This window comes from Globicephala melas, chromosome X (assembly GCF_963455315.2).
Source record: "Globicephala melas chromosome X, mGloMel1.2, whole genome shotgun sequence".
NCBI lineage: Eukaryota > Metazoa > Chordata > Mammalia > Artiodactyla > Delphinidae > Globicephala > Globicephala melas.
Genome location: NC_083335.1, coordinates 56,352,928 through 56,380,777, shown reverse-complemented (window position 1 = coordinate 56,380,777; position 27,850 = coordinate 56,352,928). Strand labels below are relative to the sequence as shown.

The window sequence follows — 27,850 nt, the reverse complement described above, 5'->3', positions numbered from 1 at the left end:
TCTTACTTTTCTCAAAACCTTTAGTGGTATATTAGGTTATAGAGACATGGAGAAAATATCTAGCTGATGGAGAAAAATAACGTTTTATTTGTAAAATATTCAAATTATTTAGGCAAAGGTAATGTTACTTTTTCTTTTTCTTTTTTTTAAGGATCATACCCTTTCCCTCCTTAAACTCTGCTATTCATTCCAAATGCTCATAGTACTAAAGCTAAATTTCCAGAACATAAGGCCCTTTGCAAATGCAACCTTTTAGTCACATCGCATCACTCTTTTCCCCACCTTTCACCACTGAATTTCTCACTGTTCTCCCATTTTGTTCAGACACAAGCTGAAAGTGACACATTCAAGATATTTAATATTCACTTCATTTAGGTCCTTTGTCCACCTTTCCCTTCTATGCTTTTCTTCACTTTACTTTCTTCATCGAATTGTCTACCATTACGAAATATAAAAGAAATGAAGGAGGGAAACTGCAAAACACACAAGGGTTTCATTTGGGGAGGTAAACCTCTTATCACTCTGGTCAGCCTAATTGGTCAAATCCTCGAGGGTAGGGCCGATTTTTTCTTAACGGTATCCAACATCTATGAGAGGTTCAGTGAGTGGCCATTCAGATATTAATTCTCCCCCTCCCCCTCTTCCTCTCCTTTGAGAAACCTGGAAAATAGAAAATCTTCCCACGGAAACTCCTCAGGGTCGCGCCAAGATCGAGGCTTGCGCACTGGGTCTCGGCCGGTGGCACAGCCCCGGCTTGCAAGTCCGCGGGGTCTCCGGGCAGAAACCCAGCGCGGGCTTCTGGATCGACCGCGCGCGCGTGCGCGCTCCTCCCTCGGCCCCCTACCCTGCAGCAAGGGGAGCGTGACGTAATGCAACCTCAGCAAGTCAGCCGCTATATAAAGGAGGACTAGGCGGCGCGCCTCCCAGACGCAGAGTAGCTTGTGATTGGCTCGAGCTGCGGAACCTCGGAAACCCGAATGTGAGGAGCTTACGGATCCACAGCTGCCGCCCCCCGCAGAAATCCGGAGCGCGGTCAGAAGCCAACTGGCGGTAGCGGCTGCAGGTAAGGAGACTCCTGAGGAGAAAGTAGAGGGACTCGGGTCCGCTGCGCTCAGTGTCGTTAGCGTGAGTTGAGGAGAGGCTCCCACCCAGCGTGTAGTGTAGGACGAAGGGAACAATGGAAGTGGCGTCTAGTCCCTAAGCGTTCCCTCCCCCTCGGGCAGACAGTGTTTCTCCTCAGCAGCAGCGGGTGGCTGGAGGAATTGAGAGAATTACTTCCCCCTCAGCCGATCCGTTCTTCCCCAAGGCCAGAGCCCCCGGGGGCGAGAGCCGTCGTGGAGGCCGTCGGTGGTTTAGGGTGACGGGAAAATGGCGGAAAACAAAACAGTGAAGTGAAGAATGCGGCGGCCCCCTGGCATTTTCTCTCGGCGACCCCCGCCCCGCAATATTCCTCTCGGTTGCACTGCCCCTACCTCGCCCCCGCCCCCCGCCTGCCGCGAATGGTAACCTTGGAACGCGCGAGGGATGGCGGCGTTTGCGAGAAGGTGGCACCGAATCGGGCATTTTAGGGGCTAGGGAGCCGTCAGAGCCTGGGGTGGGGGTGGGGGGCCGTGTGCGGCAACTGTCGCCTCCGTTAAAACACCACCATTTTGGTTCCCAGCCGCCGTCTCCCGTGTAGCGGGGCAGAGGTAGCAGGAGGAGGATGAGGGGTTGGGCAGCACGGCGTGGGTAGCAGCGGTGGCGACCGCTGCACCAAGTGCGGGAGGAGGGGTAAGGGTATTCTTGTTTCTTCGCTCTCTTGACTTTCCACTGCGAAGGTTCTCTTGTTTGGTTGAAGATCCAGGCAGATGGGTAATATATGGGAGGGCACATGTGTGCATTCTGCTCAAAATGATTGAAACTTGGCATGATCATGAGAAAGGGAGACTTCTGCGGGAAGAGGGCTGCGTCCAAAGCTGCAATACTGCTACTTGCCAGGGCTCCTTTGTCTCCTATCTCTGCTAATACTACTTTCACATTCTCTTGCTCTGCCGCCTTAGGATTTCTCTCCTGTCCTTCACCCTATTTACATTATTGAGAAGCTAGGTCCTGAGTGAACTATGTTTAGAGGAGACGAGGAGACAAATGAGAGTAAAATGTGGGGGTGGGGTTGTCTTGTTTTGATTTTTGTTTTGTGATTTCTGCTCCCCACATATTTATGGAAAGATGTTTACTTGAAGAGTGCTTGGTGGGTACCTCCATTCAGTAAGGATGGGAGATACACTCTTGAGAAGACTGAGAAGCCTAGCTATCTATTGGCTGTTGAATCCTTAACACACTGCTGTTCTCATACCTCATTCATTATTGATCTTATTGAAACTTCCTATATGGGAAAAAGGTGCTCCAATTTATTTATTTGGTATTCTTGCAGTGTGATACTTCCCGTAATAGTTGCACTGTGTGTTAAAATTTTTACACTTCATTGAGCACTAGTGCAGATTTTTCTCTATGAATTTGGCAAGGGTAAGGCTTGCCCTTGGTTGGTTCTCTTTTACTTTCCAAAATAAGGTATTGCTAGTGATTATTAAAATATGCTTTAGGGAAGATTTTGGTTTAATCAGGTGGTCGAATTCTAAGTGAAATAACGTTGCTTATGTCGTTTTAGGTAGTTGTTTCTGTTGCAATCCCTTCGGTTGCTTTTTGGATTAGCAGTTTTGAGCATATGAACCCTTCCTAATCTCACCCTGAACATTAAAGTGTAAAGAAAAATTCTTAAGTTGTGTAAGAGATTTGGTTTAAAATGTTTTAAAATATCTAATTGTGAATGTATTTTTACAATAGGTAAAAAGAACGTTTTTCCAAAGAAAGTAATGTAGTTCAGAAGGAAAAATAACAAAAAGAAAGTGCTGCAGATTTTATTTTACAATATGTAAGAAAATCAACAGTTTCTTCAGGATACTCATATTAAGGTGATTAACAAATTACTTAATGTTTTATCTTTAATAATTAAAATTAAGTGTTAAAACATTTTAAAGACATCTATAATTGTTCTATTAGTTATGTGATAAAGAAAGCAATTACTCTAATTAAATTTGGAATAGTACACTGTTTTAAATGTTAAAAATAAGTCCTTATGGCATTTTAATTTATCTCTCTGAAACCCCAGGTAGTTTATTGTGAACTCTCTTGGCCCCTCTTGACTTCATTTTGAAGGCAGAAAATAATGTGGTATTTGAAAAAATATAGAGAAATATAGCTAAGAGTTTCTAAAAATTTGTAATTTTGCTCACACATGAAGTAATTTTGTTAGAATCATTTTAATATACAGATAAATAACCTACTGCTGTAGAATTTTGATATACATGACTCAAATGTTAATAAAGATTACTCTGTGAGCCTTTCTTGCCTCTTTTACACCTATCAAATTTTGAGACAAGGGAAAAAATCTTAGTGATCTCTGGTACTTAAGGATAGATTAAGTTGTCTTACATGGCAGCTTTCTAAAAGTTTCTAAAACTTAATGATGCAACCTCATCTTTTGTGTGGTATAGCCCAATTTATTAAACATTCCTAACTAAAAATGAGGAAATGTTGTATAAAATTGACAGACTTTTTGGTTGATTTACTTAGAATCTTATGTTTGAAAGCAAAGTATACATGTAGTTGTAAGAAATACGTTGAGTTACAGAACCTGACTTTAGGTTCCATACGATCTGGTGATCTTAAATATAGGATAAGTCATTTGAAATAAAATAGGTTGAGCCCTTGCTTTCAAAACTAGCATGAGGCTAGTGTGACTTTATTAATCATTAATGAAAAAAATTAGTCATACAATTACAAGTAAAAGATATTCTGAAAGAACCAATTTACTAAATGTTTGTATGTGATTGATCTTATCTCCACTATATTTAGGAAGCAGTCATGTTTCATGAGTCCTCAAAACTGTGAGACAAGAGAATGTAGTAAAATAAGGCCAGACGTCCTTACTGGCTCAAAGAACTCCAGGGAAACTGGGATAGAACATTTTACATTATAAGTAGAACCCCGGGAGCCAGAGGTGAAACACACGTTTATCTGCAGAACTACGCTGCAGAGCTGAGCTGGGTCTGGAAGAAATGGATGAGAGCCACTGGATGAAATTCACTAATACTAGACACCTGAGTCCTCTAGTAATGTATAAATATCCCAACTATTGCCTGTTGTCATCTTGTTCTCTTTTTTCTTCTTATTTAATAACATTTTAAGTGGAACCTCAGTGCTACAGTTTTGTTCTTTTGCTTGCTTCTTTCACTTCCCTATGGCTCATCACCCTTACTGTGCTTATTCTCCATTATCTTTGGTTTACTTCCATTTGACCCTTCTTTTATTTATGGTTGTCACGTAAAGCATCTAATCAAGGTTTTTGCTTGTTTTGTTTTCCTTTGTAATAAGATTTGCACACCTGGTTGAGAGGCACATTTTCAATTGCATCATTTTCTCAAAGCAACTGACTTTGGCCTAAATGTATTTAAACTATTTTTAAAACCGTTTCTTTTACAGAGATTTGTGAATGAACTTTGCTAAGTATGGATTCAGGTGGTGGAAGTCTTGGATTGCACACATCAGACTCTAGAATGGCACATACCATGATTATGCAGGATTTTGGTAAAGCATTTTCTTTGTTATATTTTTTCTTTCTTTTTTAAAAGTCAGAACATACTAAATATCAAAACTGTATTGGGGAAGGGGAGAAATTACAATGAAAAATTGTTCTTTTGCCAGGAAAATACATTTGTAGGGCTTATTTTCTTAAAGTAAGGCGATTTGTCAGTAGTCTAGATAAAATCATTCTTATAATTTTGTGGGAAGGTTGAGGTAAGGAAACTTGGAATATAGTGGTAATATGTCATTGGAAATGAAAAACTCAGTTTGCATAAATACCTGCATCAGTTCTCATGTGTAGGAAATATTAAAATATAAAATACATTTTAAGTTGCATTGTTAATAAAGCTGAAAAAGGAAGTACTTCAGTCATTTCAAAGAAGTTAGTTAGATGCTTATATAGTGATAGAGGAATATCTTGCATTAAGTGATTAATTATATTCTGATGCCATATCCTCAGAAAGTTGTTACTAATAGCATTACCTTTTTATTTTTTTTGAAAAAAAAATTCCCTACTTTTGTGGCCAAGTTTTTCAGTAGCCTCTTAACAGTAGTCATTTTGATGAAGATGATAAGACTCGCTTGACAGTCAACAAAGAAACTGAATTTGGACAGGTTCAGTCTGAATGATAGAAGAGAGAGGTATCTGAAGTGTAAGAGGCGGGCATAGAGTGGTAAGAATTAAAGAAAAGATCAGAATGAGAGTAAAAAAGATAAATGGTAAATTGGGACCAAAAGTAAACAGAAACATGAGATACTGTGGAATTGTTAAAGATGAAATTAGGAATGGGGGATTACAACAAGTGATACTTTACTCAGTTAAGAAAATGCTCCTACTGTTTTCAGATAATATGGTTGAATATGTTATTTTGTCCTCTGTTGTAAAGCCCACAGTAATGAGAGCCAGAAGAACTAGATTCTAGTCTTGGCAGGCCTATTAAATTATCTGTGTAAATGGGCAAATTACATATTTCACTTTTATGAAGGGGTTGGACTAGAAAACATTTAATGTCCTCCCCAGTTCTCTGATTCCTTGACCTTTCTGTCTGATGGTAAAGGTGCAATGCGTAGATTAAGATTTAATATGGTGGGAATCGAGATGACTGTGTAGTTCATGAAATAGAAAGGAATTATGGATTTATTCTGCTGAAAGAGTCAGAAGTGAGTTGTGTTGATTATTGATGACTTAGAAGTGATTTTATGTGAAAAAAAAGTATAGGAATAAACTCTAGAAGAAGGACAAAAGGCTGAAGCATAAGAGATTTCACAAATAATTTTGTGAATTCTTTACTAGAGATAGTTTTTCAAATTCTGGAACACTTGAAATTCAGTGTGATAAATTAAGTTTTGGTTGAAATTTCAACTTTAATTTTTTACCTTTTAAAAGTAAGATATTTTTAAATGGAAGAAAGGCAGTATTTTCTCCATTTAATACAAAATATTACCTACCCTGTAGTATCTGGTAAAGTGCCAGAACCACCCTCACTCCTGAAGAAGTTGCCCATTGGCAAGTAAAACTTGATTCATTTCAAAGAGTGAAAAAAATGTCTGATTGGTGCTGGTGAATATTTGCTTGGTGTTCCTCTTACCTTTCTTTCCACTGTTCCTCCTCAATGTCTTGAGGTTTAATTAATCCCTTATTTATCTAATACTAAGCTTCCCAAATTCTAAAAATTGATTAGAAATTAGATACATTCTCTTTAAATTTTTGCTAACATCAAAACTTAGATATCTGCAATGCCATAAATTAATTATACTTGTGAAACATAAGAGTTTAGCATACATAGGTAGACCTAGCCAAGTAAACACATTGTGTGGCTCAGGATCTCTAAATTCTGTAAGGTTTTTGGTTAATATGAAATGGCTACTATATTAAGAATCTAGAAACAATAAATGCCGGAGAGGGTGTGGAGAAAAGGGAACACTCTTGCACTGCTGGTGGGAATGTGAATTAGTACAGCCACTATGGAGAACGGTATGGAGGTTCCTTAAAAAACTACAAATAGAACTACTATATGACCCAGCAATCCCACTGTTGGGCATATACCCTGAGAAAACCATAGTTCAAAGAGAGTCATGTACCAAAATGTTCATTGCAGCTCTATTTACAATAGCCAGGAGATGGAAGCAACCTAAGTGTCCATCATCGGATAAATGGATAAAGAAGATGTGGCACATATATACAATGGAATATTACTCAGCCATAACAAGAAATGAAATTGAGTTATTTGTAGTGAGGTGGATGGACCTAGAGTCTATCATACAGAGTGAAGTAAGTCAGAAAGAGAAAAACAAATACCGTATGCTAACACATATATATGGAATCTAAGAAAAAAAAATGTCATGAAGAACCTAGGGGTAAGATGGGAATAAAGACACAGACCTACTAGAGAATGGATTTGAGGATATGGGGAGGGGGAAGGGTAAGCTGTGACAAAGTGAGAGAGTGGCATGGGCATATATACACTACCAAACGTAAAATAGATAGCTAGTGGGAAGCAGCCACATAGCACAGGGAGATCATCTCGGTGCTTTGTGACCACCTAGAGGGGTGGGATAGGGAGAGTGGGAGGGAGGGAGACGCAAGAGGGAAGAGATATGGGAACATATGTATATGTATAACTGATTCACTTTGTTATAAAGCAGAAACTAACACACCATTGTAAAGCAATTATACTCCAATAAAGATGTAAAAAAAAGAAAAAGAATCTGAACTATTAATTTAATTGAGAAGTTTATTGGACCAGTTTCTTTTGAAGGATACTTTAGAGTTTAAATTTTACAGTAGTATGATTTATGTAATAACTTGTGCGTGTCTCAGTGTAATAGTTGCCCTTGGAGTCTGTGCCATTGAATTTAATTGTTGTTTAAGTTTTTATTGCTGAAAAGAGTCCATATTGCTTTGGGACTTAAGTAGCAGAAAACCTTAGATGGTGGCCCAAGATGGACCCAACAAATACCAAATTTTATGCTGTCCTGGTGAAATTCCAGGTATTCACGTTTAAATTAAATAACTTTAGTAAAAAAGGAAATGCTTGAAATAATGACTTGTTTCTTACTGTTATCTGGTTATCTAATTGATTTCACACTTTTTAAAAGTTCTTCATATCATTTATAATTTGCTACCTAGTGAGATAAATTTTAATGCCCTTTAATGTTGCTTACTAAATGCCTTAAATTTTAAACGAGTGACTCTATGGTAGGTCTTCTTATTCTTTCTCTTTCAAACTCTTCCTTTAGTAGTTACTCACTTGATTAGCCCTATAAATTCCTTAAAAAATAGTCTCTAGAATAAGTAAATTCTATTCTCCTCATTTAGGCAAGTTTAAAAAAAAAGCCAGTCTGGAGTAAAACAATGAGTTCAGTTCCCAGCTTGAACCTTGGGCAAGGTTATTTATTTATTTATTTATTTATTCATTTATTTATTTATTAACATCTTTATTGGAGTATAATTGCTTTACAATGGTGTGTTAGTTTCTGCTTTATAACAAAGTGAATCAGTTATACATATACATATACCTCCATATCTCTTCCCTCTTGCGTCTCCCTCACTCCCACCCTCCCTCTCCCACCCCTCTAGGTGGTCACAAAGCACGGAGCTGATCTCCCTGTCTGTGCTATGCGGCTGCTTCCCACAGCTATCTATTTTACGTTTGATAGTGTATGTATTTCCATGCCACTCTCTCACTTTGTCCCAGCTTACCCTTCCCCCTCCCCGTATCCTCAAGTCCATTCTCTAGTAGGTCTGCGTCTTTATTCCTGTCTGGGCAAGGTTATTTAATCTCTCTAAACCATAGTTTGTTCATATTTAAAATGGGGATAATAACACTCACCTTATTACAGAGTTCTGAGGCTTAAATGAGATAATATATGTAAAAGTATTAGGTTGCTTGGTGCATAGTACTCAATAAATATAGCTAGAGTATAGCTAAAATAAGTGACTTTGTTTAGAAAGTCAGTGAAATCTAACAGATGAGTTGATAAGAGGAAAGTGCAAAATTTAATAAAAGACATCTTGGATCTTGGTCTGAGTAATGTGCCAATACCCTGTGAGGAACCCATTAATTCTTGGTCTAAGATCCTTAAATTATTTAGTTCAGGGCAAACAAGGATGTTTGGATTTTTTTTGGTTTAGATCTGATTTATTTTGACCTGTAATTTCCTGCTAGAGTTAAAGACTAGGTAAACTAAAAAACACTTATTCCTTCTTCTTAGAACCCTCCCAAACAGATTAATCTGAACCCAAGCCAGCACTAGCATTATTCTATCCTTCCATCCTTCCCTAGTGTCTATTCTCAGAAACCAAACTACTCTCCAGCAATGTTCTAAAATAAATGAGATTTCCCATATTTTAAGTCTAACTTATGAAAAGATTTTATAAAATACTAATTTCATTGTTCATATACATAGAATTGCAATCCTGTGAATTTTATAGGGTTAACATTTAACTTTTCCCTGGTAAAAACCATATTTCCAGTCTGGCTGAATACTAAATTTGAACCCTCACCTTCTCCCTGTCTCCAAAAATGGCCAGTGGAGTAACAAGTGAATAGAAAGTACTTGTTCTGTACGTACTCCCTTTGTCTACCAGATTTTCAAGGTTGAGGCTGTGTCCTTTTGGGTAATATGGTGGTTTAGGTGAGAGTTTGAGAATAGTGAGAAGGCTACAGAAGGGTTGAAAGGAATATAATCCTGAAAGGCAGCTTTTCCCTTCTCACCTTATTTTTTGATGTGTTAGGGTATTAGTAGTGTTTACTGGTCTCCATCCTAACTTGCTAACAAACTTCCATAATGAATTGGTTAATAATAGTGAACAGTGTATAACAAATGGTACTCTTTCAGGTATTACTGTATAGAAAGTGATCATTATGAAGAAAAGGCTTTGTACTGGATTATTTCATGTAGGTAATTTTGTTGTAACCTGGTCCACAAACTCTGTTAATTTGTTTACTATACCACCTCAGGGAGAATGTAACAGAATTACTTATGAAGGAATTTTACACTCTTACAGTATTTACAAGGGGGGTAGGAGTTGGTGTTTACCGTGCTGCTCAAGAAAAACGTTATTTAAAACTTTATTCCTGCAGATTTACTAATTTAGAATTTAATGCAATTTAGAGTTTGTATGTATGTTTTTTAAATAAACCAAATCTTTGCCTAAAATGAGTTGGTTCTTTTTCTCCTCAAATCAGATGTTAAAGGATGCTTTCCATTTTTGAATATAGTAATTCTTGTACAATAAAGAAGTTCAGGGACTTTTATGTTTATAATATGTATTTCTAATGTATTAAGCTTGTCATATTTTATTAACTCAATTTAACATATTAGCAACCTTTTATGTTTGTGTGCTCTTTTTATTTTAATTTTAATTTTTTGAAATGTTAAACTCACAGGAAGTAGAAAAAATAGTATATAGGGTCCTGTATACCCTTTACTCATCTTCCTCCAATGGTGACATCTTTATAATGACTGTAGTACAGTATCAAAAGCAGGAAATTAACATTGGTACATTATTGTTAATGGGACTACAGATCTCATTCAGTTTTCGCCATTTGTGTGTGTGAGAGTGTATATAGTTCTATGCAGTTTTATTTCATATATAGATTTGTGTAGACACCACCACAATGAAGATACAGAATGGCTCCATCTCCATATATATGCTATGCCAAAATAGTCACACACACCCCAACCCTTGGCAACTGCTAATCTGTTCTCCATCTCTATAGTTTTAGAATTTTGAGAATGTTATATAGATGATTCCATTTATACATTATACAGTACAGTAACCTTTGGTAATTGACTTTTTTCATGCAGCATAATTTTCTAGCAGTTGATTCAGGTTGTTGAATGTATCAATAGTTTTGTCCCTTTCTTTATTGCTGAGTAGTATTGCATAGTAAGGATGTGCCAGAGTTGGCTTAACCAACCATTTACCTGCTAAAGGACATTTGAGTTGTTGTATTTTTGTTTTTTGCTACTAGAAATAATAGCTACTATGCACTGTTATGGATATTTATGTATAGCTTTTTGTGTAAACATATTTTAATATCTGTGGGAGAAATGCCACAGAGTACAGTTGTTAGGTTGTATTGGTAAGCACATGTTTTTATAAGAAACTGGGCAAATTATTTTCCAGAGTGGCTGCTGCCATCACGTATGAGAGATCCAGTTTCTCTGCATCCTCACCAACCTGTGGTGTTATTGTTTTTTATTTTAGTTATTCTAATTGGTGTGTAGTGATATCTCATTGTAGCTTTTTTTTTACTTGAAAATAAAGTACATTATTTTTAAGGTCTTAATTTAGATTTTACTAATATTGTTTTCACCCATCTCCACCCCAGTTCCTGGTTGGTGATGATTTTTATTACAGTTAAATTGTCAGTGGTTCTTTAAAATGATAGTTTGCCCAGGACTGTTTCATATTTAAAAACTATTTTATGTCATCTGATATATACATACAGTACTTTTAATTAATAAAATAACTTTACTTTTTTTGGATAATTGTTTGTATTGTAGTGGCTGGAATGGCTGGTACTGCGCATATCGATGGAGACCATATTGTTGTTTCAGTTCCTGAGGCTGTATTAGTTTCTGATGTTGTCACAGACGATGGGATAACTCTTGATCATGGTCTCGCAGCTGAAGTTGTCCATGGGCCTGATATCATCACCGAGACTGATGTAGTAACAGAAGGTGTAATTGTTCCTGAAGCCGTACTTGAGGCTGATGTTGCTATTGAAGAAGATTTAGAGGAAGATGACAGTGATCACATCTTGACGTCTGAGCTAATTACAGAAACTGTTAGAGTACCTGAGCAGGTTTTTGTGGCTGACCTTGTTACTGGTCCTGATGGACACTTAGAACATGTGGTCCAAGATTGTGTCTCAGGAGTTGACTCTCCCACAATGGTATCAGAGGAGGTTCTTGTAACTAATTCAGATACAGAAACTGTGATTCAAGCAGCTGGCGGTGTTCCTGGTTCTACAGTTACTATTAAAACTGAAGATGATGATGATGATGATGATGATGATGATGATGATGATGATGTCGATGTCAAGAGCACTTCTGAAGACTACTTAATGATATCTTGTAAGTGAAACTTAAAGTCCATAATTACTTGGTAGAAACTGATTTATGTATAACACCGACAGGTTTTCTAAGATGGGGATCTATTCAATAAAAGTCATGGGGGTGATCTTTTTGAAAAATAATTTTTTCAAAGCTGTGTTGTTGAGATGCTTTTTTGAATTTGTTCATGTTTTTAATTTATGAAAATTTATACCCACAATGGAGTAAAATAATGCAATTTATTAATATCTTAGAACAAAAATACAGATTTGGAAGGTTCAAAAAGAACATTAAGTGACGCAATATTTTAATGGTAAATATATATATTTCAAAATGGGAAGTTTATTTCATGCAACCACTGCTTTCTTTTTAATATGACAGGTACTGGAGATGTCAGTTCAGTTTTGCTTAGGAGTTTAAGCATAGTATGTTAAGAAATGTGTGATTAGTTTTTTGAATTAAATACTTGAAAAGTAAATAATCAACTCAGATTGTGTTCTACAGTTCTGCCTATGTTTGTTTTCTGTTGTCTATATATGTGTCTTTATAGTCCATGCAAAAATACTTTAAACATATTTATTTCAGACTGCTTTACGATGTCCTTAAGACATTCTATCTGAATGAGGAAGATAGAAATATCTTATTCTCATTTTAAGTGGTAAGTTTGCCTGAACAGCAACAATAATAAAAATCTCACGATAAGTTATTGATGGAGCTTGAGGAAGAAGTGGGTCTATTCTTTATAAAATTTGAAGGCATTCCTTTATTTAAAAAATCCCTTTAAAACTTAAATAATTTTTTATTTTAGAAAATAGAATATACAAAAATTAAATATTTTTTATATCATTCATTCTCTTGCCACCCAGATCCCTAACTTTTTATAATGGTTAGAATATTCAAATTGAGACTAGTTACTCTTTTTAACCATTTTCATTTATTTTATTTTATTTAGTTTTTCCCTTTTTTTCTTCATCACTTAATCTTTAATTCATTTTTTTACCTCTTGGTTTCTGTTGACCATTGAATCTTTCAGGAGTTAGAGAATAAATTGCCTTGAAATGTCTCAATGGTAATTTTAAAAGTCCTCTGTTTTTTCCCCAAGATATCTTCAAACTACTCAAGGGATAAAATTGAAGACTTAAAACAGACTGTTATCTTATTCCTAAATCCCTAACTATTCCTGTAAGGAAATCTTATCAGCAGCTGAGTTTGTCTTCTCTCAGTCTCTGAGGTGCATCTGAGATTTTTCCACTTTCAGACCAAATGTCACAATTTCTTTATCTTAGCAGTTGGTTAGGCTCTTCCACTTGTGCTAAGTAACTTGGAAATTAATATAGGATAACTGTATCTGTCTAAAGTTATCCCAGGTGTGCTTTTCTTTAAAAATACCTAACACCCTCAAAACATTTCTGGGTGATGATTTGCTTTATGAAAAGCTTCACCGGAGAAGGGAGGTTCCTTTAAATAATGAACCAATATAATGCATTCAAATTATTTTTTTTACCTATAAAATCAGTTTTTATTTCTTCCAGGAAAATAATTTTGTATAAAGCAAAACATATTGGTAGGGTCATTATGGGAGCGGTCATGAAACCTCACCAATTTCAGGGGTAAAAGAGAAAAGTTAACACCTTTGTATTTTTTTTTAGTATAATAGCTTTATTGAGATATAATTCACATGCCATACAATTCATTCATTAAAGGTGTGCAATTCAGTGGTTTTTCATATATTCACAGAATTGTATCACCATCACCATAATCAGTTCTAGAATTTTTCTTCCCCCCAAAAGAAACCCCCATACCCTTGAGCAATCACCCCTGCCACTCCATTCACCCCTCAGGCAACCACTAATCGAAATTCTTTCTCTATAATTTGCCGGTTCTCAACATTTCATGTAAATGGAATCATATAATATATGGCCTTTTGTGTCTGGCTTCTTTCTCTTAGTATAATGCTTTCAAGGATCATCCATGTTGTAGCATGCATCAGTCCTTCATTCCTTTTTATTAATGAGTAATATTTCATTATATGGATATACAGTTTATTTATCAGTTCATCAGTCGATGGACATTTAGGTTGTTTCCACTTTTTGGCTGTTATGAATAATGCTGCTCTGAACATTCATGTACAAGTTTTTGTGCACATAGGTTTTCAGATGTCTTGGATATATACAGCTGGGAATGGAATACCTTTGTAATTTAAATATTACTAGTTTTTGTTTGTTTCATCATTGCATAATACGGATCCATTACACATTGCCTCACCCCATCCCTGTGGTACATCAATACAGAGTTGACCCTTGAACAACACAGGTTTGAACTGTGTGGGTCCACTAATATAAAGATATTTTTCAATAAATATATACTACAGTGTCACATAATCTGAGGTTAATTGAGTCTGCAGATGCGGAACTACGGATACGGAGGGGCAACTGTAAAGGTATACATGGATTTTCGACTATGTGGAGAGTCAGTGCCCCTAAGCCCTGCATTGTTCAAGGGTCAGCAGTAGTCTTTACTGATGTCATATTCACCATATAATTTTGGTAGATGTAACATGAAAGGGGTACAGTAAAAAGCCTACTTAGTGTTTAAAAGAAATATTATACTGTACATTTTGCTAAAATGAAATTTTAATCAAATTGTACCAATGGGCTATAGAAGAATATTGAACGATAGCAAACTTTGTAGGGTTGGCAAATAATGCACCTTACTGTTTTTTTTTAAAAATTTTTATTGGAGTATAGTTGCTTTACAATGTTGTGTTAGTTTCTGCTGTACAGTAGAGTGAATCAGTTATACGTATACCTATATCCCCTCTTTTTTAGATTTCCTTCCCATTTAGATCACCACAGAGCACTGAGTAGAGTTCCCTGTGCTATACAGTAGGTTCTCATTAGTTATCTATTTTATACACAGTAGTGTATATATGTCAATCCCAATCTCCCAATTCATCCCACCCCGCACCTTCCTGTTTTAATGTTATATTTAGCACCAGTAGAATTCTGCGTTTTATATACTATTACCCACTTATCACTGGCTGGGATGTCATGTGGGTTGGGAAACAACACCGTGGGACTTGAATGTTGTAAGCCTTATAACAAAAAGGTTAAGCTTGAATTTTGGGTATTTTGAGTATTATCTGTGTAAAGAAGAGTCTTTGAGGATCTATTTCTAAAATCTGTTGATTGCCTGTTAAATCTTTGTTAACTTTGTACTTTCTATAACAAAGGGTATAGAATAAATCTTGGTGAAGTTGATGGTTTATCTCTTAAAACTGTACACTAACATATTTAATAACTTTATCATCTTCTATGAACTTAAAATACAGAACAAGTTTAATTACTCAATACATTTCAAAATTGTTCATTCTGAGGAATCTAATTAAGTAGAAAATAATGGATGCATTAAACTGTGGACCTCGAGGAAAGGTGTAAATGGAATCAGAATAGCACCAGTAATTTCAATACTTAAAGCAAAAATTATGGTACAAAACTTTTGAGAAATGACCAAACAAATGTCTATTTCATTTCATGAGCTTTAGTTTTGTGAATTACAGTTTTAATTCAGTTTATCCCAGGAGGAACTCTGATTACTTTTAACCATTGAAGTGTAATAAAGTAGTATTTATCAGATGAGAGTATTTTTTTCATTAATTTACTGTTAGTCCAACCTAAGAAATTCATATTTTGGACACTTTTTGAGTGTTTTATATCCTATGTCTTTATTTCCAAGAATGAGAAAGTACTTTTTTTCTGAAGACTTAACTTGCCTCTTAATTTTTTTAATGATCTCATTGTTTTATTCAACGTATTTTAAAAGAGAGGCTGTTAAAAACCAGTAATATCAGATTCTTCCTCATCCTTTTTTCTTTCATTTTAATCTGTCCCATTGTGAAAAAAATATTTGCCAAAAAAGTACTAACAGAATTAGGTTTATGATGGAATGAAAATATTTTTTTCTGTTTATTTTGATCATTTAGGTACTCTCTTTCATAGACAATAAACTATTTGAACTCTTAAATAATGTGGAATCATTTATATTTAACCACAAAGTTAAAGTAGTTTTACATTGTAAGAAGAATTTCTGAAATTCTGGTGTTTTCACCATTTTGAAAGGCCAAAGGAATATTTTTGAATTTGCATGTATCAAATTTGAAACTGAGGTAGAGAAAATCTAGACTTTGACCCATTTAGATCTTACTGAAATTCATATTTTAAGAGTACTGAGTTAAAAACTTTTTAATGTCACTTTATTCTGTTTTCAGTAGCTCTGGAATTGTTTAGATATAGTCAAGTCTTCATGATTTTGTTTCATATATGATACTATGATACATATAGTAGGGAGGAGCAGATTTTCAGTTTAGGTTACATTTCAGTTTTTATGGGGACAGGACAAGCATTGAAATAAAAAATGGTAGGCATATAATCTTTGGGGGAGTATATTGTTTAATATTTATGTTCAAAGAGCAAACTTTATGAATATAATGTATTCATTGCATAGTTTATGCACAGTATTCACTTGAAACTAAATGCTATTCTTAAAGAATCAAATTTTTAAGTATACTTAAAATGTAAGTAATTATTGTTGCTTTATTTTATATATGATTTGAAGCAAATCATACAATGGTAAACCTGGAAATATACAAAATTTCTGATTTGAAGTAGCCTTCCATTGACTCAACAAGAATTAAAAGTATTTACTAAGATTTTATTTTCATGATTTCTGAAAAGCCCTTTTTATAAAATAATTCAAGTGTTTTCTATTTTCTCTTTTTTAAATACTAGATTTTATATGTTAATTGGTTTTAGATATACTGCTATTTAATTTGGGAATTGTTTATGTCAGCTTATTTCATGAGTACTATATATTTTATGTTGTAATTTTTGTTATTAATTTTGGTGTTAGGATTTAGCTTAAAATGTTGAATGCAATGGAAGATTATTTAATCTTTTCCCAAACCACTTTAATTAAAGCTGTATGGTTAAGAGTATTTCATATACATAAATTGAAATCTGTGATTATGTCTTTTATATAATTACGATCATGTAGTATATCTGTCTTGTATACATTTTTTCATGAAATATACCACTCTTAATGGTTGCATAATAGGTCATTAATTGAATATAGTGGGTAGGTGGTTAACACATTATTTCACATTGCACTAATACTTAACACCGACTAAATGTCAATGGTACTTTTTGACTGAAACAGTTTCCCGTTTATATTTTACAGTGGATGATGTTGGGGAAAAATTAGAGCATATGGGGAACACACCATTAAAAATCAGCAGTGATGGTTCACAAGAAGATGTTAAAGAAGATGGATTTGGTTCAGAAGTAATAAAAGTGTATATATTTAAAGCTGAGGCTGAAGATGACGTTGAAATAGGTACAAATAATAATTTTAATTTATTGCTATAATGGTTAAGAATTAGAACTTCTCTTTTCTGGAGACTAAGTTCTAATATTGCCTTCAAAGTGCAACTCTTATAAAAGGTTTCTTTGGGGATGGAATATTTAAAAATTATATATAAATATAAATCACGGATAGAGAACAAGTCATCTTAGATATTTTTAAACTTGAGTAGAAGATTCCAGTTGAAATTTCAAAACATATGAGTGGAGGGGATTTGGTTTAGAGAAGGAAATTATGAGTATTTAAGGGCAGGCTAGAGGCAGGGTGCTTTGGATTTTAATCCTAGTTCTTCCATTTAGCTGAGTGGTCTTTGGTGAATTACTTAACCTTCTTCTGCCTCAGTTTCCTCATCCATAAAATGGCCATAATGGTAGTAACTACCTTATAATGCTATTGTGAGGATTAAATGGGTAAATACATGTAAAAGACTTAAATAGTGCTTGGCATATACAAGTGTAATGTAAGTGTTAACATTTGTTGTTATTTCTTAGTGATGACTGAAAATTTAAAGTGCAATTTATAAGAAAATTCTCTTGACACTTAGAACTTTATGTTTGAATATTTGAGGGGGAATATTTTTCTAAAGGAAAATATTTTTATGTATCCTTCTTATTAATTTAGGGAATTATTCCATGATACTTACTGATTTTGATACATGTTTTAACTTTTAAGGTGGAACGGAAATTGTCACAGAGAGTGAGTACACCAATGGGCATTCTGTAGCTGGAGTGCTTGACCAGAGCCGAATGCAGCGGGAGAAGATGGTTTACATGGCAGTTAAAGATTCTTCTCAAGAAGAAGATGATATCAGTAAGGAAAAAAGGCACTGTAGTGACTTATCAGTAGTCATCATGCATTCTTAAAAAAAAACAATCTCATATTCAAGCACTACATAGGAACAAAATTCAATAAAATAAATCTGACCCTTCTCTATAATTAATTTAAAGGAAAAGGGTCCTTTTGACAATCCGTGCATGCATGTATTGTTCAAATGAGCAAACGTAAAATACTGTGTCTGAGATACTAGGGATACAGAGATCAGCTAAATATGGTTCCTGACTTTAGGATAGCCCACAAATATGTAGGGAATTACTGAGAATCTACTTTGTGTGTGTTATTGAATATGTTGCATATGTATTATCTCATTTAATTCTCATAATTCATCTCTGAGGTAGGTGGTATTAGCCCTGTTTTATGGAAGGAGAAAGTGCTCAGGGAAATTAAGCAGTTGCCCAAGGCCATTCCAGTATTAAATGAGGAAGATAGGATTTGAACTCATGTCTGCCTAACTCTGCTGTCAGTAATCTTTGTACATGGCAGTGAGCACTGTTGAACTCTCTCTGAATTTAGCAGTAGAAGGGCTAGCTGTTTGTTTTCCTTCTGCCACTGAGAGATTAGCTGAGTAAGTATTCTTCCAAGTCAAGCCACCAGGATTTTTACTTATTATGCCGTTGATGGTCTCCAAGTAGTTGCTGTTTAAGGTTTCTTGCGGCTGAGTACCACAGGGAGTAAAAAGCTCCTCACATTTCCTTTCCTGCCATGGTACACATTTCCTTATGATGTTTTACTTTCTTCCTACTTTCTCCTCACCTCAGTGTAGGAATGCAGCCCTTCCTTAAGGCTTTTTCTGTCTTCTTGCCATGCTGAGACAAAAATGACTTTGTTTTGCCCTAGAAGAGCAAGAGCCTCCACTTCAGTGCATTACCTTGATAATAGTTAGCTTTACCTATACTGCACTATGATCCCCACTCCTCAAATTTCCTCCCCTAGAAGTCATAGGGAGCTGAATTCCAATCCCAAACAAACATGAATAATATACCACAGCTGAAAATGTCAAAACAAATGAGTCTAGAGGATTTGGTTAGAGAGAAAAAGAATTAATTTCTATTTGGTCTCTAGATTATTTCTTTTCTGTTTTGCTCATTGGTCAGGAGACTGAAGGTTAGGTTAGCTGATGCCAGAATTCCATAAGGATGTGCAAAACTTAGACCAATGTTTCCTTCTGGTTAATTGAAAGAAGGGAAACCTAGGAGAAAAGGGATACTTTTTCCCCACATTTTTTCCACATTTTTTCAGTAGTGAGTAGGGAATTCCCTAGTGGTCCAGTGGTTAAGACTCCATGCGTCCACTGCAGGGGGCATGGGTTTGAGCCCTGGTTGGGGAAGTTCCGCATGCCGCACCTCGCGGCGCGGCCAAAAAAAGAAAAAAAAATTTAGTAGAAAATCCCAGTATGTGAATCAAAGGAAAAGCATAAATTCAAGCCAATTTTCTACTTAACACTTCAAATCCAAATGGATTATTTCACATAAAATATACTTACTGACCTTCTAGGTTTAAATTCTTTTACACTAATACTATGTTTTTTTAAATGTCTCACTTAACGCTTTTGTCTTCAGTAGGGTCTCTGAAAATCCTGCCTCTTAATGGGTGTCCACATAGCCTTGAGCCACCAGCATTTTATATTATAACCATATATTATGGTTTTACTTTCATTTTTAATTCTTTTTCAATTACTAATATTTTTGACAATTTTTCACTGCACATACAGTACTGCATTTAATTTACATGTGGGATAGCATGGACCGCTTTTTAGTACTGATTCTATGGGAAATGCCTTCTGAGTTCTGAAGAACTGTCAGGCAGAATTATGGAATACAGCTTTTCTTATAAATTCCTAATGCCCAATGGACTGTGAAATCAGTCAATATATTTCAAGCGCACGTTTTATATAATCTAGAAGTCATTTTCGTAGGACTAGGTTTTAAGAGGAGGATAAGAACTTTGATAAATTACTGTTTCCTAGTGGCACCAGCCTGCAAAGTGCCTAATGTAATTTTTAAATTAACCAAATTGAAATCTTGAAAGTTGAAAGATAATCGTTTGGAAATTTTTACCCATTTATTAAATACTTGGGGTTATAAACAAGCAATTATTTCTAAAATTTAGGTTGCGCTGAAATAGCAGATGAAGTTTACATGGAAGTCATTGTAGGGGAAGAGGAAGGAACTTCTCTCCCTGAGACTCAGCTTGAGGACTCTGATGTTAATAAAACAATTGTCCCTGTTGTCTGGGCTGCGACATATGGTAGGACACTGGCATTTTTTCACCTGATAAGTACATAACATATCTATTTGATCAGCCTTTAGGTCATTAAATATGCTGTGCTAATGCCCCCATGAGTTGGCTAATACTATAAAATGTTTTGCTGTGGACTGATTCATCTCTAGTTACTTACATAATTTTTGTACCACATATCTTGTGTTATTTACAATGAACCTTGCTTAATGCATTTTGTTTTTCAGTAGGATTTATTTTAAATCCTACATGTATAAGTGAGTGCCATAAAAAGTTTTATTTTTCTAAAATAGGAATATCCTTTGAAAATTGATCCTTCCCCTTTTGGAAAAACTTATTTTATGTTTTAACACCACAAATAATAAGATATTGGGGTTTTGAAAAGGAACAGAAATCCAAGTGTGCTCTTCTAGGAAGTACGTAATGAAAGGTAAATTTATCAAGTTATTTTTTCCCTTTCTATTTTATCTCATTCTTACTTAATTTACAAGATGGTCCAGGTATACTCTTTACTTTGAAAAATTTTGTTGTTCAAATGCATTAATTTATCTTTACTTGGTTTTTCCAAAGATTCATTCATTCAACAGTCATTTATTGAGCATCTTCAATTTTGAGGGTATTCTGCGGAAATATCTACCCAGGTTTTATTTGAAAAGTAAGGTTGTCCTAGATGTTAGTAGTTCAAAGTATGCTGACAGCAGCCCTTATTTTCAGTGTGTGATATTATCTAATCTATGGGAGTGGAAGAACTCAACAACAAAAAAGTTTAATCCAAGGAACGGTGATCAAAGTAAGATTTTGTAGATTAAGATGTGATCTACTAGTAATCATTATACTCAGTCTATCAGTTTTTAATTAGCCTTTTTTTTTTTAAGGAGATGAAAGAAGAGTTTCTCGAAGGTATGAAGATTGTCAGTCATCAGGTGAGAGAGCATTATATGTGAGATGTAAGTTAAGTAGCTGGTTTTGTGTACTGCTTGGTAGATACAGAGTTATTAGTTTGTGTGTACAGACCCATTTGTTAGACTCTTACTTGCCTGGTCATATCTAGTTAGTTAGAAGAGTTTACCTCCTTGGGAAATTGATTAATTTATATAGAGACATAGCGTGTGTTATTCTGTGAATGCAGTTCATTTTAGATTTACCTCGTGATTTCCCTGGTGGTCCAGTGGTTAAGACTCTACCCTTCCACTGCAGGGGGGCACGGGTTTGATCCCTGGTTGGGGAACTAAGATCCCATATGCCACATGGCATGGCCAAAAAATAAAAAATTAAAATTAAAAAAATAGATTTACCTCAAGATACAAATATCAGGCCACTTACTACATGGGCCATAAAAAAGTTACTATGGAAAAAATTATAAAATAGAAATTACTCTGACATGAAAGTAAAAGTTGCCCATGATATCAACCACTTGTTAATGTCTTCCTTGGGATGGAACTATTTTTTTAATTTCTATGGCAACCAGTAGATTTATATAGCTGTTACATAAAGCTCATGTGTCAGCGTAAATTTTTCTTTTTTAGTTTTGATACACTTCATATAGTGTTATTTATTCCATGGTTGATAGTTCTTTTTATTTTCTTACACAAGGAGACTTTTTCTAATGATAAAGTGTCTATTTTGTTTCTATCTTTAGGAGGTATTTGACTCTCTAACTGTAGATTTCAGGGGAATTAATGAGAGGCATATATATCACAGCATTTAAGCTAAACAGTTTCTTAGGGCTACATTTTTAAACTAAATTGCATAACACAAGAGACTGTGAGAACTGAGATTTTATTAAGTACTTTATTCCATATACACTGATCCCACTGAAATTGCAGTAGATTGCCTGCCACTTTTATCTTAACACTTAAAAAAAAATCAATCTTAATACTTTTAACATTAAGTAAACTATTCTAAAGCATAAATACAAGAAATCTGTTGTTTGTCATGTATTACAGTTACCATGATTGTACTGGATAACTGACATGTGTAAATTTCTTTGCTAAATCTCTTTAATTTCATCAGCCTTCATCAATGAGAAATTGATCTGATGTCAAGATTTTGTTTAGGATCATAAAATTCAGTTTCTTATGTTTCATTCACCTTATCAGTTTGTTCCTTTAGGATGAATAAATTGGGATATTTTAAAGTTACTTCCACATGGTATCGTATTTAAAGTATTTGCATATACACGTGTGTGTAAGAGTATAAAAGACAGAGAAGGAGAAGATGGGTGTACTTTGTGAAATTTAGTACTGCAATGGCAACTGAATGCCATGTCTTCTCTAATTCCTCTAACTAAAACCAAAAAAGTATAAATATATGTAGTTTAATAGTGTATCGATTTTTTTTCCAGGAAATACTTTGGACTCAACATTAGAAAACAGAAGTAGTACAGCAGCACAATACCTTCAAATTTGTGATAGCATTAATACAAATAAAGTACTTAAACAAAAAGCTAAGAAGAGGAGAAGGGGAGAAATGAGGCAGTGGCAAACAGGTAAAATACTAATACATTACTCGATGAATATTATAATTACTTGAAATGCAGTAGTATTTTTTGTAACCCAAGAATATGCCAGTTGTTTGTAGTGTAGTTAGTCCTACTCCCATGTACCTACTTGTGTTTGATCTAAATAGTTGGGGTTTTTTAAATGTTCTACTGGTATTTAATAAAACTGTGCTTGTTTGCTTTTTACCCAAATGATGTTTTTAAAGAGAATTTTCAGGTTGATTTAACAATAAAGGGTGCCTATTTCTAGTTTACAAAGTGCATGTGATATAGCATTTTGGCAGGTGAATAGTCTATAGTAGAGTGCTGCTCATTACTTTTTAGTGAGCTACTTTATTATAAATTGCTTTCAATGTGCATTTTATCTTACGGGATCTTATTCTACTAGTACAGTTCTCACATTGTGAATGTCAGCTAATTTTGCCGCCTTTGTGGTAAAACTTTAAAACAGTCTGGCCAAATTTCACAACTTCCCTGTTTTGTTTTGTTGTTGTTGTTGTTGTTTTTAATCTAGCTGTTATAATAGGTCCTGATGGACAGCCCCTGACAGTATACCCTTGCCATATTTGCACGAAAAAGTTTAAATCCAGGGGATTCTTGAAAAGACACATGAAGAATCATCCTGATCATTTGATGAGAAAAAAATATCAGTGTACAGATTGTGACTTTACAACTAACAAGAAAGTGAGTTTCCATAACCACTTAGAAAGCCATAAACTTATAAACAAAGTTGACAAAACCCATGAATTTACGGAATACACACGAAGATACAGAGAGGCTAGTCCATTGAGTTCAAATAAACTTATATTAAGAGACAAGGAGCCGAAGATGCACAAGTGCAAATACTGCGACTATGAAACTGCAGAACAAGGACTGTTAAACCGACATTTACTGGCTGTTCACAGCAAGAATTTTCCTCATGTTTGTGTTGAGTGTGGGAAGGGCTTTCGACATCCTTCTGAACTCAAGAAGCATATGAGAACCCATACTGGTGAGAAGCCATATCAATGTCAGTATTGTGTCTTCAGGTGTGCAGATCAATCAAATTTGAAAACTCACATTAAGTCTAAGCATGGTAACAATTTGCCATATAAATGTGAGCATTGTCCCCAAGCATTTGGTGATGAGAGGGAACTTCAACGCCATCTGGATTTGTTTCAAGGACATAAGACACACCAGTGTCCTCATTGTGACCATAAGAGCACCAACTCAAGTGACCTTAAGCGGCACATCATATCTGTCCACACTAAGGATTTTCCTCACAAATGTGAGGTCTGTGATAAAGGTTTCCATCGTCCTTCTGAGCTCAAAAAGCATAGTGATATCCATAAGGGTAGGAAGATTCATCAGTGTAGGCACTGTGACTTTAAAACATCAGATCCATTTATTCTTAGTGGTCATATCCTTTCAGTTCATACTAAGGATCAGTCACTGAAGTGTAAAAGGTGCAAAAGAGGGTTCAGACAACAAAATGAGCTCAAAAAGCATATGAAGACTCACACTGGAAGGAAGATTTACCAATGTGAGTATTGTGAATACAGCACTACAGATGCATCTGGCTTTAAACGACATGTGATATCAATACATACAAAAGACTATCCACACAGGTGTGAATTCTGCAAGAAGGGATTCCGAAGACCATCAGAAAAAAATCAGCATATTATGAGGCACCACAAGGAGGCTCTTATGTAATAAGATCAATATAAAGAAAGAAGCTATTTAGAAAATATGACATGCTACATGGAAAGATAATTTCATGAACTGTTTCACCTGGTTACAAAGCTTGATATTAAATCATAAATTTACATTCTTTTTACTAAAGATCTTAAGATATTTGAATTGAGAGGGGATCTCATAGCCCTTTGAAATTAAAGAATTTAAGGAGCACCATAGAATGGTTGCAGAAAACCTTATTGTCTATTTAATAGTATTATAAGCATAATTCAGCTACGGGGGCAAGAGCAAAGACAACCACTTTATTTGACTGATCATACTAGAGACAGATGTTTCTGAAAAGATCATATCTAATTGAGGAGTTTAGCAATGCTTTGCTATCGCAAGCGTCACTTTTATGCCGTTTTAGAAATGGAGTGGGGAAATAAAATGCAGTCATCCATTAGTCACTTAGTCATTGAGCCTTTATATGGTACCTGGAAATTGAATTCCAGAAATGGCAAAAGTTTTGTGTATTCATCAAAAGAAATTTCACTGGAAAACAGGTTAGATTAATTCAATACTATTTAAAAGAATTTCAGAGCTGCTAAGATTTTAACACAGGATAGGATGTTTAAAATATAGCATTCTGTACTGAAGTCTAAAGATTAAAGTTCCCCTTTTTCTGATGTTCAAGTTGATTGTTGTTCAGTGTGGCATATATGACAGAAGTATATTTGAGTCAAATGTGGCTTTCTAAAATGGATGCAACAGTAATGTTGCAAAGTTAGCACTATATTTCTTAATGATCTAAAGATTACATTGAGAGAACACAGTTTTCTTAAATATTATGTTTAGAGGTTTTTTTAGGACAGTCATAGCAAGTATGATTGTTCTAGTCTTACTTGCTCTAATGTTTAAAGGTGCAATTTTATGCCATTATTGAAAATTTTGATTTTTAAAATCTATATACCATATTATTAACATGAATTTTCAATATGAGGCAGTATTTATGCGGTATTTAACAAAACACTATGCTGCCAATAGAACTTGGAGGTGGATATTCAGTTTACAGTGTATAAATTTAAAATATGCATCCCTTTAACAATGCTTCATGTTAGCATGCTGCAAATCAACATGGCGCTTAAAATAAAAAGCAGGTTTAGGGAAATTTAATGAAAATCCTGTTCATAAATGTAATGCATATGATGTGTATTTTAAAGTTTTAGTTGCTTCATGTTTACACTCATCTGTTAAACATAACTAAAATGTAATTTTACTTCATGCTATATTGTGGCTTTGTGTTTTAAATAATGTTCACCTTTCTGTTTTTGCACCAGATAGGAATCAGTTCCTTGAGAATAAATTTTTTATCTTTCTTAACTTCAGAATATTAAATTTGGAAATCTAAAATTGTGTGTCATGTGATTGTAAATGATGTACACGCTGTAAAATAAGATTGTCACTGTTATGTGGGATTATTATTTCTAAATGTTACTCATTGAAATGAGCATACAATAAAAAGCATTTATTGCACTTCAGGGTTTTATGAGTTTATTTAAAGTTGTGTTGCAGTGTCCCTCATTAAAAGACTTCACTTAAAATTGCTCTTAGGCAATTTTGTCTGCAGTTTAGCGTCTTGTAGGATTTTGTGCATTAACAACATGAGCTAGGAATTTAAACAATTATGATGACTATGGCATGATTATTCCTCAAAATTTTGTGTTTTTGCTAAAACCGTGATGGAATGCTTTAAAGTTGCCCATCTTAAGACTTGAGACTTAGTATTACAGAGGAAACTAAAAATTCTTAACCTGCTTAAGTAACACAATCCTGAAAAATGAATCTAATTATATTCCCAATAGACCAATATACATTCAAAAGGAAAAGTATTAAATCAAGTATTTGGGAAATATTTCTGCAAATGAGCGTAAAAATAACGTGCTGTATTCAAACTAGTCAGCATTCAGTAGAATCCATGTACCTGGATAGAATATATAGCACTATTGCTAAGACTCTTTGTCAATTGGGTTATTCTTTAATGATCACTAAGAGAAAAAGAAGGAATCTGTTAGCCATTACATGTTAGACCGGTGCTTTAAGCTTTAATTCTATAGAGTTCATCTAGGGATCTTGTTAAAATATACTAATTCCATAGGTGCAGGCCGGGGCCTACAATTCTGCATTTCTAGCAAGCCCCCAATGTGTTACCACCATAGAAACAGTAAGGTGTTAGACAAAGCCCCCAGTGTAATTCCCGTACACTTTGCCAACTTTGCTTAAACAAATATCTATGGGTGAGTACATAGAGGAGATCCATACTGAAGACTTGGCATTTGAGCTGAGACATGAGTGGCAGGAAAGAACCAGTCATGAAAATCTTGTGCAAGTGCAAGAGCATTCAAGGCAGAGAAACACACATGCAAATGCGAACAACCTGAAATGGTACCAGCTTTGGCTGGATCATGGTGAAGGGAGACTGATAAGGGATGACACCTGTGAGAATTTGAAATGGGAAGTCATTGGAGGGTTTTAAGGAAAGGAGTGATATGATGTGATTTACGTTTTGAAGATCACTGTAGAGGCTGTGTGAGGAATGTATTGTACAGGGACCAGAGGAAGCAGGCAGCCATGTGAAGAGGTTATTCCAGTTGTTCGTGGTCACAGTGGTGCTGGAGAAAAGCAAATGGATTTTCTTTCTTATAAATTGGGCCTAGAAAACAGCCAAGATGGACACATAAGAATTCAGCCCATGTTACAAACAAAAGAAAAAAACAGCCAAGATAGAACACATGAGAATTCAGCCCATGTTACAAACAAAAGAAAAAAAAAGGCACTTTTCCAGGACAGTCCAGGGTCATTAGGGTCATTATGTGCAGATGAATTTGTCTGATTGTCACTTCTATGCGGCCTATACCATGATGGACAGGAAAATATTTAGAATTATTCAGGTAGACCTCTCCAATTCACGTCTCATACAGGACAACCACCAGTTTGAACCTTGGCCTTCCCTTAAAGATATGTATGATAGATGTAGTATGACAGATAACTTTTATTGTAAAATATCTTCAACCACATACAATATAATGAATCCCCATACAGCCATTACCCAGCTTCAGCAATCATCACCTTATGGCCAATTTTGTTTCACTTTTACTCTTCCTCACTCCTGCTTTCACCAACCTGCCTCTCATTGGTTTATTTTGATGCCCCCTTCTCTCACTGGCTTAATTTGAAGTAAATCCCAGACAGCTTTTTAAGAATTTTTGAAGGAAAACAGCAGAGATTAAGAACTGGACTTAACATCTCATCTACAAGAGACCAACCCAAGATTACCAAGACTGCCTGGCTATCATGTATTATAATTATGTCATACAACGATTCCAGTCTTCCTTTGTAGACTCAAAAGCAGTATGTCTTATTTTGTCACTAAAGATTAATGGTTTTATAAGACAGATGTAGTTGTTTATTCCATTCTTTGTTTTTAAAAAATATATTTTATTTATCCTAGGTTGG

General features: G+C 35.0%; 1 protein-coding gene across 8 annotated transcripts; it reads left to right on the top strand.

Moving 5' to 3' along the window:
- Positions 1–913: 913 nt before the first annotated feature.
- ZNF711 (zinc finger protein 711) lies at positions 914–25,857 on the top strand. 8 transcript variants are annotated; one of them, XM_060292652.1, is made up of 11 exons: positions 914–1,063; positions 2,821–2,948; positions 4,060–4,148; positions 4,519–4,623; positions 11,137–11,709; positions 16,924–17,079; positions 17,779–17,916; positions 20,053–20,190; positions 21,057–21,104; positions 22,526–22,669; positions 23,196–25,857. In XM_060292652.1, exons 4-11 carry the CDS (start codon positions 4,545–4,547, stop codon positions 24,371–24,373), a joined length of 2,454 nt encoding a protein of 817 aa, XP_060148635.1. In that variant the 5' UTR covers positions 914–1,063; positions 2,821–2,948; positions 4,060–4,148; positions 4,519–4,544; the 3' UTR covers positions 24,374–25,857. The 8 variants fall into 8 exon arrangements, with proteins under 8 accessions (XP_060148635.1, XP_060148636.1, XP_060148638.1 ...); XM_060292653.1 differs by having other exon boundaries at positions 4,060–4,153; XM_060292655.1 differs by having other exon boundaries at positions 3,892–4,148; positions 21,060–21,104.
- Positions 25,858–27,850: the final 1,993 nt, after the last annotated feature.